Source organism: Myotis daubentonii, chromosome 5 (genome assembly GCF_963259705.1).
Source record: "Myotis daubentonii chromosome 5, mMyoDau2.1, whole genome shotgun sequence".
In the NCBI taxonomy this organism is placed as follows: Eukaryota; Metazoa; Chordata; class Mammalia; order Chiroptera; family Vespertilionidae; genus Myotis; species Myotis daubentonii.
This window is the reverse complement of record NC_081844.1, coordinates 61,396,509-61,408,745: the sequence shown is the minus strand read 5'-3', so window position 1 is coordinate 61,408,745 and position 12,237 is coordinate 61,396,509. Positions and strand designations below refer to the sequence as shown.

Here is a 12,237-nt window from a genome sequence, read left to right as displayed (position 1 = left end):
AGTCATGAGCTGGACAGAATGGACAAGCAGACGCTCGGAAGGGAGGCCACGCTAGTGGCCAAAGCAAAGTGGATAGAAAGAAGTTTTATGAACGAAGAAGATATAATAATTAATTAATTTAACAAATTAATTAATTAATTTTTGAGCCCCATTGTAGGCAGATTTAATTCCAGTGGAGTGGCACCCAGAATGGAAGCATCACTAGTGTGCACACGATCCTAAACTGCTCATTGACTTACTCATTCAGCACACGTGTATTGCATGGTGCCAGGCAGTGTTCTTCAGTGCTAGAGTGACAGTGGTGAACCAGTCAGGTCACTGACCTCAAGGTGTTTATCAGCAGGTGCAGTGGGTAGACATTACTCCGCACAATTAAGGGTTTGGCATGAATACTAGTAATCCATGTGTATTGGGTTATTACTCCACCAGACACGATCTTTAGGGGTTAAGTGGTAATTCGCTGAGTCCTTACAATAAATCTGTGAGATAGTTGTCCTTGTTTGTTTCAGTGTTGAAGAAATTGGAGCACTGAGAGCTTGACTTACTTCCTCCAATTCATGCAGCTAAGAAAATGAGCCAGGATTCAGATCTGAGCAGTTTCACGTCAGAGTCTGTCTTCTTATACATGCTGTAAAAGGATAACAAAAAATATGAATAATTTGAGTATCAAATATTAATAATTTAGACTATCTCAGGCAACATAAGCAATATGGGGTTCCAGGAAGGCAAGCACTGGGAGCTCCTCTTGTAGGCTGGGAGATCAGCTAACGGAAGGTACAACAGATGATGGCTCGCATGGCAAAACGTTAGTGGCCAAAGCAAAGTGCATAGAAAGAAGTTTTATGAACGAAGAAGATATAATAATTAATTAATTTAACAAATAATTTTTGAGCCCCATTGTAGGGCCTCGGGAAAATAGGAGTGAAAAACAAATATGGTCCCTGATCTTAAGGAGGGAGGAAGCATAAATAAACTGATCAATAAGCAAATGAATAATACATCAGTTACTCACTAAATCTAATGGCCAAAAAGAAGGCAGGTAAAGGCACTGGCACTCTACTTTAGAGAAGGCTTACCTACTAAGCTGACATTTGGCAAAGACGTGAGGGAACAAGCATTAAGGATACTTGGGGGAGTATGTTCAGGTGGAGGGAACTCAAAGTGCAAAGAGCCTAAAGCTTGTGTGGCTGGACACCTTGGATTTTTCCCTAAGAATTCCAGGCTGCTTTAAGTCTTTACTTAAATGTCACCTTCTCAGTGATGTCACCACTTTACAGTTTGCAGTCCATGTCCATGTCAGCATGCTATATCCCCTTCTCTGCATGTCCTACTCTCTGACATACTATGCATTTTACTTAATGAATATTGTCTGCTTTTCCCCACTCAAATGTCAACTTCAAAGAGGCAGGTTTTGTGTTTTTTTCAGTGCTGGATCCCAACTCCCAGAACAACGCCTGGCATATACTACTTACTCATTGTATTTATGAAAAGAACCTGTTAATATTTAAATACTCTTTATGATGTGTTGTTTCTATCTTATTGATAGAAAGACTGAATCATGCAACAAATAATTCATAACAGTATCAATGGTCAGCTCTTTTATGCAATTCTGGCATAGTGTGACACATGTAGTGGAAAGAGTGGGGGGGGACTGCACAGTCAAAAGACTTGGACATGGAGAATTTCATTTATTATGTTAACTGAGCTGTGTCATTTAATACCTCTGCCTTCCTATCTGACATGATTATTTTCGGTATTAAATCGGACAGTGTTATATGGAATTTGACAGTGCTTAGCATAGAATCTGTGCTTGATGAATACTGGTGAATCTGAATTTCAAGTGCTTAATGGATATTGAATCTAATTTTGTTTTTTGCTGGTAGAGGTTTCATGGTTCAGCTGATCTCAAAAAATGTATTTATGATTCCTACATTTGAAATATTCTAGTTATCAGTGAAACTCTGTTTGAATTACAAGAATTTGTGGTATTCACATAAATAGTTCAATTCAACCAGCAATGATTGCATGAATACTATGTGTACAGCCCTGTGCTAAATGCTAGGGAAACAAAATTTCATGGCCATGCTCTCCTGGAAGCATTTAAGAATAGTGGTATAAAAAGCATAAAAGTCCATAACATCAGTGTAATATGCGATGCGTTGTAAGGGAGAATCCACACCAGGGATTCTGAAAATGTAGCAATGGGACATTTAGGCTAATCACTGGGGCTATAACAGGTTCAGGAAAAACTTCCTAGTCCAGACAGCAGCTGAGTAATCTTAGCTGAAATAGGAAGTGCTGAACAGACAGAGAGAGAAGTAAAGGCAGTGAGGCATCTAAAAGCATGGCCTGCATGGGGATAAAGGTGTGAACTCAGTGTTCCTAGGGCAGAATGTTTGAGACAGTGAGGAAATGTGCAAGAAATAGGTAAGCAGGACCTATGTGCCATGCTGGGAGACCTGGACTTCATTTGAGGGTAGATGAGCAGAAACTATTGAAGGCTCTAAGTAGGGAATCCATAGTCTGATAGACATGGCTTACTTTTGTCAATGTCCTTAATCCTATATAATAAAGAGGTAATATGCAAATTAACCCTCATGCCCTCACAAGATGGCTGCCTACGACCAGGCCAGCAGGGGGGTTAGTGAGGGACTACCAAATGACTGAACAAGCAGGCTGCATGGGGTGACCAGGCTGGTGGGGGGGGGGGGGCTGTGAGAGGCGACCAGGCCAGCAGTGGGGATAGTTGGGGGTGAGCATGCCAGCAGGGGGTCAGTTGGGGGCGACCAGGCCAGCAGGGGGGGCAGGTAGGGGCAACCAGTCCGGCAGAGGGGGGTAGTTGGGGCGACCTGGCCAGCAGCAGGGGGCAGTTAGGGGTGACAAGGCTGGCAGGGGGGGCAGTTAGGGGTGATCAGGCTGGCAGGGGGGGCATTTAGGGGCAACCAGGCAGGCAGGCAGGTGAGCAATTAGGAGCTAGCGGTCTAGGATTGTGAGAAGGATGTCCAACTGCCGGTTTAAACCCGATCCCTGTGATTCCTAGCAGTCAGACATCCCCTGAGGGGTCCCGGATTGGAGAGAGTGCAGGCTGGGCTGAGGGGACCCCCTGTGCATGAATTTCATGCACCGGGCCTCTAGTCCATTATAAAAATAAGCCCACATCAAATTTCCCAGTTCTTCCTAATATGATATTAACTTGCCCAAGTTTTCATGTCTCAAGACCTCACTGTATGATTCAAAATATACCAGACTTTCCATTCTAATCCTTTCTTTTTATTTTGCAGAATATAACTGAATCTGGATGCAAAGAATGTGAGGAATTGGAGGAAAAAAATGTTAAAGAATTTTTGCGAAGTTTTGTAAATATTGTACAAATGTTCATCGGCACTTCCTGATTGCAGTGACCCTCTTCAGCATTTCTGTTATTTACAAACACTTTCCCATTGCTCAAAGGCACTGAAACACTTTGCATTTCCAGTGTGCTGCCAAAGAAGTTTTCTAGCAAGAAGATGATCATGATCTTGCGTTGGATGAACTCTTAGAAATGAAGGCAGAAAAATGGCATTGAGTAACATGATGTATACGAACATTTATTTTTAATTTATTATTGAAATTGTACATATTTGTAACATAATATAAATTTTTGAATAAAATTATGTACATATTTTATCCTTTGAAACTGCACTGATGTTTTACTTCTTATAAGAAAATAAGGGACATTTGTTAAGATTGATAGTCAAATTATTTAACAACTGCTGGGTCTGGGACCACTGACTACCCACCTTCATTTACTTCTCAGCTAGGTGTGGCACCCAGAGGGAGAACTGACTGACTGTCAACAAGATAGGAGAAACTAGGTGTTAAATCAGGGATTTCCTCTGTAATTTGGTTATTGACATATAAAGAACTGTTAAGAAAGAAAGAAATTACAACTTCCTGGCATGTACGTAATGTGGCAATAAAACCTTCACTGATAAGTAGAATTGTATGTAGAAAACAAATGGTTACAATGATACTTTATTTCATGCTTTCCCAAGCACAGGTACTTTATTTTCAGGGTTTTTTTTTGTGTGTGTGTGTGTGTGCTGTATTTGTATAATTAACTGATTTTATGACTTTCTGTCATAAAATAATTATTTATATAGCTTTGCAACATACTAAGATTTGTAAGCTCTCTTTCAGTGAACTATGACTTAAATGAAATGTACTTGTCTCACCACAAATTTCTTTTACCCAATTCCCCTCTGACTCTTCACTGAGAGACCATAGGGTAGGAATTGATCTTCTATAGATTTGCTTTCTCTCCATTGCACAGTACAAACTGGTTCTCTATTGCAACATTCTTTTGTCACCCAGTGCACCATCCATGCTCATGTATCTCATTAATATACACTTTAAATTTTCTTTCAAGATTGTTTTGAAGAAATCTGTATCCTTTTTGACCTTCAGAGTCATGTGTTGGCTCTCAGTTGCTCCTTGACCTCAGTCCAGACAAATAGTACTTGGAAGCCACACTTTAAAGTTTAGAGATTAGGATGGTGGCAGTTCTTTGTTGGTTGTTTTTGTTTTTTTGTTTGTTTTAATTCATCTGAAATTAAATTTTTAAAATTTATCTTTTGTTTGTCCCCCCTAGATTTCTATTGATAAAAGGTAGGGAAAATGCACCAATTAAACTGTTAAGTTTCCAATTCAATCCTTACAGTTAGCCTCCCTTCAGTGTTTGCTGGGATGGGGGAAGGAAAATCATAGCAGCAGTCACATCACCAATAATGGCAATGAATATTACAGTGACCAAATATCCATCCTGGTATATAAGCAGGCAAGTGGGTTTAAAATTTTGTACTTTTGACGAGAAACCAAGATGGCGGCATAGGTAAACACCAGAGATTGCTGCCTCGCACAACCACTTCAAAAATCCAACTAAAAGATGGAATAGACATCATCCAGAACCACAGGAAGGCTGGCTGAGTGGAAATTCTACAACTAGAAGGAAAGAGAAAAGCATACGGAGACTCAGAGGAGGTGCGGTGCGGAAGTAAAATACAGAGGTTCAGAGGCGTATGCGGAGAGGTGGCTGAGGACACAGTTGTCTTTTTCAATCGGGAGGGAGTCTCAAGCTCTGAACTCCAGTTCTGGGCGAGTCTCTGGGGACCCAGACTTATACGAGAGAAACTGGACTGTCTGGCATGGGTTGGAACTTGAGGGCAGCTTTCTCTTGGGGTGCTTGCAGCGATTGCCAGGACACTGAGAAACAGGGCCTCTAAGGGCAGGACTGAGAGCAGCCATAACTGCTCACTCCACCCTGTTGATCCCCTGGGACCCCGCCCTGCCCAAGCCATGGAGGCTTTTACATATGAAAGGCCTGGCCCTTTGCAATCTGATAATTACCTAACAAACTGCAGCTGGCCCAAGGCCCCAGGGCAACTTGCATTGGGTCACAGCTGGCTCCTGCTGGATAGCCTCAGGCAGAGGCTAGATTACCACCTCCTTAGAGATCCATGAGCCAGTGTGACCAGTGGTCAGAGTGGGACCACCCAGATTGCAGCTCCTTGGATTCATAAAGGACACACTCAGGGGGCAGACTCAGTGAGCACCAAAGCCCCTTTGAAGCAAGGCTTGCCCTGGAGGGGTGTCTCTAGCACTGAAGTTCTCCCACTGCAGACACAGCTGATTCTCACTGCCAATTGGCCTGGAGGTCAATTCCTCCCAGTGTTACCTACAACAACCAAGGCTTAACTACAATAAGACTGTGCACAAAGCTCACAAAGGGGTGCACCAAGAGTGTCTACCTCAGGTAATTGGGGAGACTGAGCCACTGGGCCCTATAGGACACCTAGTACAGAAAGCCACTCTATCAAGACAGCGAAGCATAAAAAAATGCCGAAACAAAGAAACAGGACACAAATGACAGAAATGGAGGAAATCAAACTACTGTATATAGAGTTCAAAACCACACTTTTAAGGTTTCTCAAGAATTTTCTAGAAACAGACGATAAACTTAATGAGACCCTCAAGAAATCTAATGAGACCCTCGAGGTTGTGATAAAGAACCAACTAGAAATTAAGCATACACTGGATGAAATAAAGAATATTATACAGAGTTCCAACAGCAGACTAGAGGATCGCAAGAATCAAGTCAATGATTTGAAATACGAAGGAGCAAAAAACACCCAACCGGAAAAGCAACATGAAAAAAGAATCCAAAAATACGAAGATAGTGTAAGGAGCCTCTGTGACAGCTTCAAGTGCACCAACATCCGAATTATAGGGGTGCCAGAAGAAGAGAGAGAGCAAGATATTGAAAACCTATTTGAAGAAATAATGATAGAAAACTTCCCCTACCTGGTCAAAGAAATAGACTTACAAGTCCAGGAAGCGCAGAGAACCCCAAACAAAAGGAATCCAAAGAGGACCACACCAAGATACATCATCATTAAAATGCCAAGAGCAAAAGACAAAGAGAGAATCTTAAAAGCAGCAAGAGAAAGAAACTCAGTTACCTACAAGGGAGTACCCATACGACTGTCAGCTGATTTCTCAACAGAAACTTTGCAGGCCAGAAGGGAGTGGCAAGAAATATTCAAAGTGATGAATACCAAGAACCTACTACCAAGATTACTTTATCCAGCAAAGCTATCATTCAGAATTGAAGGTCAGATAAAGAGCTTCACAGATAAGAAAAAGCTAAAGGAGTTCATCACCACTAAACCAGTATTATATGAAATGCTGAAAGGTATGCTTTAAGAAGAGGAAGAAGAAGAAAATGGTAAGGATACAAACTATGAACAACAAATACACATCTATCAACAAGTAAATCTAAAAATCAAGTGAATAAATAATCTGATGAACAGAATAAACTGGTGATTATAATAGAATCAGGGGCATAGAAAGGGAGTGGACTGACTATTCTTGGGGGGGGGGGAAGGGGTGTGGGAGATGCAGGAAGAGACTGAACAAAAATTGTGCACCTATGGATGAGGACAGTGGGGGGGGGGTGGAGGTGAGGGCGGAGGGTGGGGAGGGAAATGGGTGGAAGGGAGCTATGGGGGGAAAAAGAGGAACAACTGTAATAATCTGAACAATAAAGATTTAATTTTTAAAAAATAAAAAAATAAAATTTGGCACTTTTCAGTCCTCAAAAGTAGGATTCCTCCTCATTAGTAGTTTAATTTAACATGGATCTTAAGAAACCCAAAGCAGCCCAGGCCTTGGCCACAGCGAGGGCAGGAGGCAACCAATCAATGTGTTTCTCTCACATCGATGTTTCTGTTTTTCCCTCTCTCTTCACTCTTCCTAAAAATCAATGGAAAAATATCCTCGGGTGAGGATTAACAAAAAAAAATAAAATAAAATAGAGAGAGAAACCGAAAGCATAGATATACAACTTCTTAAAACACCCTTAGCTAACTTAAGAACAAAATAACAATGTAAAACATTACCTTTTATTTTTCATTTCTATATTCTTAACAAAATCAGTCTTTCATTTTATTCCAAAGTTTTTCCTTCTTGAGTTGTCCTCCATAATTAACCAGCCCAATGTCATTTGCCTGGACAAAGACACTGTGCTCCTGTCTCACCTACTGCCCTAATTGCTGAGAGTGTTTGTGAATACCAGATAATAAAGCACACATCTGTAGGCTTAGAACCTCACATAGTAAAGGGAAAGCTAATAAAAGTCAGGTTTACAGTCCAAAGCCCTATTGATGACTTATAATCTCATCTTTTCTTCATTGCAGAGACAGAAAAAGATGTATGAGAAAATATTATTTCTAACCTCTCCCAGAATAAGCAAAAAGGACTAGAAGGCAGAGGACTTGGAAGTGCAAACAGGAACAAGACAGAATTGGTGAGCACAGGGATTTTTAAAACCTAGTCACAGGTCTAGTTTTATATACTCTCATTCTTTATCCTAGAACAGAGGGTCAATGGAATTACTTTGTTATGCTGCTGTTGTGAGAGTAGCTTATATTTTGATGTGTTACTGTTTATGGCCATCAAATTTAATGGCTCATAGGTGAAACTGACATACACAATAATAAAATCAAGCAGTAATTTTAAAATCAAGTCATATTCTCCTCCCCAACACACGGAAATACTAGCAAATGTATTTTTGTTCCTTCATCTGTGTTATATCAGGCTTTGTTAAGCTTTCTGCATTTATGTGAGTCACAGTTAGCAGATGCATACCATGTATAAACATTTTGCCCAGGGGAAATCCCATTTCCATAGAGATTTGGTTCCATGCTTCTGAGTGTGTCTGATGGCTGAATTTTTGTTTTGACTAAGGAATTTATTATGCAAGGTAAATTTTAGCTTCACTGAAAAGTCCCCAATTGTATAATCTATCTGATGCGACACAGAAGAAAAATTAATGAATCATTAATGGCGAGTCGTGATATTTTACTTCTTCAATCCAAGACTTCAAAATAAGCTTGAGAGGAATTGCAGAGGAACTCGTTACACAGAAGCAGAACTGAGAATTGCTCATTCAGTTTTTAGAAATGTTGTCAACACTTCCTGAATGTCATCATTGTCACTGTTTTCTTTCAGTAAGGAATTCACTCCTTCAGATATATTGTAATCCAATTTGTTGAAAACCTACTGTGTGAACATAATGCTGGGTGCTGCAGTTACAGCTGCGAATATGGCAGTGGTAGTCTCAGACTTCATGGAGTTTATTTCTAGCATAAGAAAGTCATATGACCCAATTAATCACGTGAGTGCTCGTTCATTTATACCAATTCTGTGAAGGGCTCCAGCAGAGCATATACAGGGATTGGTTCAAGATATCAGAGAGAACTTCTTTAAGACAGTGACATCTGAGTTCAACTATACATTATAATTAGGAATTATTTGGAGCAGGGGAGGAGTGGGAAGAAGCAATTGGAGAAACAGCCTCCAAGGAAGGATTATGGCATATTCAAAGAGTGGCAGGAAGGCCAGAGTGGCCAGGCTCAGAGAAAGTACTGAAATAAACTGGGAAACCAAGTATCATCTGATGGGATGGGCTCTGGTAAGAATTTTGCTTTATACTCCAAAAGAAAGGGACTTTTATTCTGACATGTATAAAAAATACATGTGTCTAGTGTCCCGAGAAGAGTTGAAGTCAAAATCTCCCAACCACTGAATCCCAGGGTAAAAATATATTTCTGATAACATCATCTTACACTTCATTATTGCAGTCATTTAATGAATTCCTTGCAACATTTACTGGAGATCAACTTCCACAAGCAATTATTCGTTCACTGTTAACTACAACAAACCTGTTTACTATTCATAGGATGTGAGAGACAAAAGGCCATGAGGATCAACATGTAAATTCGGTGTTGAGTTCTGCAATAGTCAGAATTGAGCTGTGGTCTACATCTTAACACAGGGAAGACTTCTTGCAAGAAGGACTTTCTAAATCACATTTACATTTTTTAAAAAAATATATTTTATTGATTTTTTACAGAGAGGAAGGAAGAGGGATAGAGAGTTAGAAACATCGATCAGCTGCCTCCTGCACATCACCTTCTGGGGATGTGCCCGCAACCCAGGTACATGCCCTTGACTGGAATCAAATCTGGGACCCTTCAGTCCTTAGGCTGATGCTCTATCCACTGAGCCAAACCAGTCAGGGCTAAATCACATTTTAATGAGAACCACGTGATGTGATGAAGGCAGGTCCTTCTCATCCAGGAAAATGGGGTAGAGGAAGGCTCCAGGATATGTGTAATGATACATTCTGCTGACTGGTGATGGGCACATTTAAAACCAGACATGGAAAGAGGCAAAACAGATGTGGTGGGATGGAGAGAAAGCGCAGTCATACTCCATGAAATCAGGAACTCATGGGGTCAGGGTGTGGAGTGGCTTAGAAGAAACAAAGGCTGGTGTGTTTAAGGAGAGGATGTGAAAGGAGCAATATTTCTGAATAAGTGACACTGAGGAGTTTAAAGGTGAGGCTAGAAAGTTGGTGCAGTGATGGTCCCACTTGACAAGTACTCTCTTTTCAAGGGTATTAAAGATCATGATCATCAGCCACATTCGACTTCCTGACTTGAGTTAATAACATCAGAGCTCCCAGGGTGGCTCTCTGAGGACACACCAGGCTGATGGAAATAATAACCCTCTTATGCTTTTATGATTCTTTAACGTTCACAAAGCACTTCCACCTGTATTATTATTTTATTTTATAAGAGGTTCTGTCCCTCATGGGTATTGATGAGAAGAGATGCAGAGCCTGTGAAACATTTTGCTTAACTTACTGATGTGGGAAAAAAAAAAAAAGGAGAGAAATCACCTGAAACTTTTGTCCATGTTCAGCTGGGTATTTATTCTATGCCCTGTTGCCTTTTATATTTTCTTTCAAATAAAGCATGAGCATAATACTTGGGGTGGAAAATTGTTTGTAGTTAAAGAAATGAAAATACAGTTTAAGCACATATTTTTATCCCATATTTTGATGATTTTACTTCACACAATTCTATTGTGGTGTTTTGTTTGCTTTGCCCAGATGGCAAACACACCATTAAGTTTATCCAGCCTGAATTAATTATCTTTTTATAGGAAAAGAAAATCCTTTCCTTTTGACAAGTAAGATGTTTGTGCTGTATTTATGAATAAATAAAAGCCGTTGTTATACACGGCATTATTAATAGCCTGGCTTTAAAGACCGCTGCAAACAGAAAGTTAACATGCAGCCACAGGCAAACTTTATCTCAAAGGCCACGATGATGCTATTACCTGCTTTTCAGTTGGGTGGCTTTTTGATAGGTGACATGGGCCTTGGAAAGGGGATTTTTCTTTTAGTGAAGGAGAGTAGGATTGCAAAACAGAGGAACTCTTTGCCCCCCCACCCCCCGCCCATTCCTCCCCCCTCTCCCCCGGCCCAGGATCTTTTGAACTCTGAACCAGAAAAGGGAAGACAAAGTATAACTAACCCTTGTCACCACCATGAGATCTTTTCTTTTAAAGACACTTGTTTGGGCTTCAGACTTTCCCTGATTGAAGGAACCCGGTTTCCCATGAAGTCACATGGTTTTTTTTCAGCAGAGCTGACTTGTCCCTAAGGATACATTTCATTCCTCGGTCATCTTTATTTCCAAAATCAAACATAAAATGTGCCCAAAGGAATGAGTATTTGCGAACAGTGTACTGAAGGCTGGCTGTGGGAGCCCTGAGTGCCGGCTTCAGGGGGGTGCATTGTCTATAGAGAATTGAAAAACAATAGTAGAATTGTACACTGGAAACCTATATAATTTTATTAATCAATGTCACTCCATTACATTTTAAAATTTAATAAAAATTTTAAAAATCTGACTGAAACTCTGTCTGCCTTTATGGATTTTAAATGATGTCCATGGTAAAATACAGACAGCCCTGATTGCCTGATTTACAATGGTTCAACTTAATCACTTTTTTTGTCTTTATGATGGTGTGAAAGTGATAAGCATTCAAGTAGAAGCCACACTTCAAATTCTGAATTCCAACCTTTGCCAGGTTAGTGGTACACACCACAATATTCCCATGATGTTGGACAGGGGCCTATTTTTTGCCTTTCAAACTCTTTATACTGCTTTGATTTCTCTGTCACCTTAATCACCTCTCAACAACATTTTTAACCCGGGGTCTACAGATAGCTAGGTTGTCCATGCATAGGTTTCAGGAAATCCCTAACCCTCAGGAAGAAAATGTAAGCATTATGACAGTGTGTATATATTATTTTTCAGGAGAGAGCCCATAGTTTCCATCAGATTCTTAGATTGTTCCATGAATCAAAATGATTTAAAAATGCCACTCTAAGAATCCCTTTTTCTCCCCATTAAATTGAAAGGTCAGTCGGTATTATATCTTGTGAAACTTGCATCATATTTTACTGCACATCTCAGGGTCTTATTAAAATGCAGCTTCTGAGTCATTAGCTCCCAGAAAATCTGTTGCTATTGGTCCATGGGTACACGTTGAGCCACAAGGATATAGAACTCATAATGTTTGCCATCAGACAGCTCTTGCCTCTGAGCTATTCCCGGAAGCCACAACCATGACTGAATAGACACCACAGAGATGTGAAACCAGATGTGGTCTCAGCCATCTGATCTTGGGCAACGTTCTTGGTACAGAATAGTACTACATAGCTTTCTCCCCTCCCCCGCCCCCGGACACATTTTTGGCTTCCTTTTACTCTAGTGATTGTTTCAGAGTTATAATCAGCAAAACTGAGTGCCGTATTATATATGCCCCAATCTTTCTTGAAAA

At 40.4% G+C, this 12,237-nt stretch overlaps 1 protein-coding gene across 9 annotated transcripts in view; it reads left to right on the top strand.

Moving 5' to 3' along the window:
- Nucleotides 1-3,676, top strand: part of IL15 (interleukin 15) — a 62,636-nt gene extending 58,960 nt beyond the window's left edge. For all 9 annotated transcript variants that reach the window (XM_059697952.1, XM_059697950.1, XM_059697957.1 and 6 more), the window contains one exon: nt 3,282-3,676. In XM_059697952.1, coding sequence (XP_059553935.1) covers nt 3,282-3,392 — 111 coding nt within the window. In that variant the 3' untranslated portion in view covers nt 3,393-3,676. The remainder of the gene's footprint in view (nt 1-3,281) is intronic.
- Nucleotides 3,677-12,237: the final 8,561 nt, after the last annotated feature.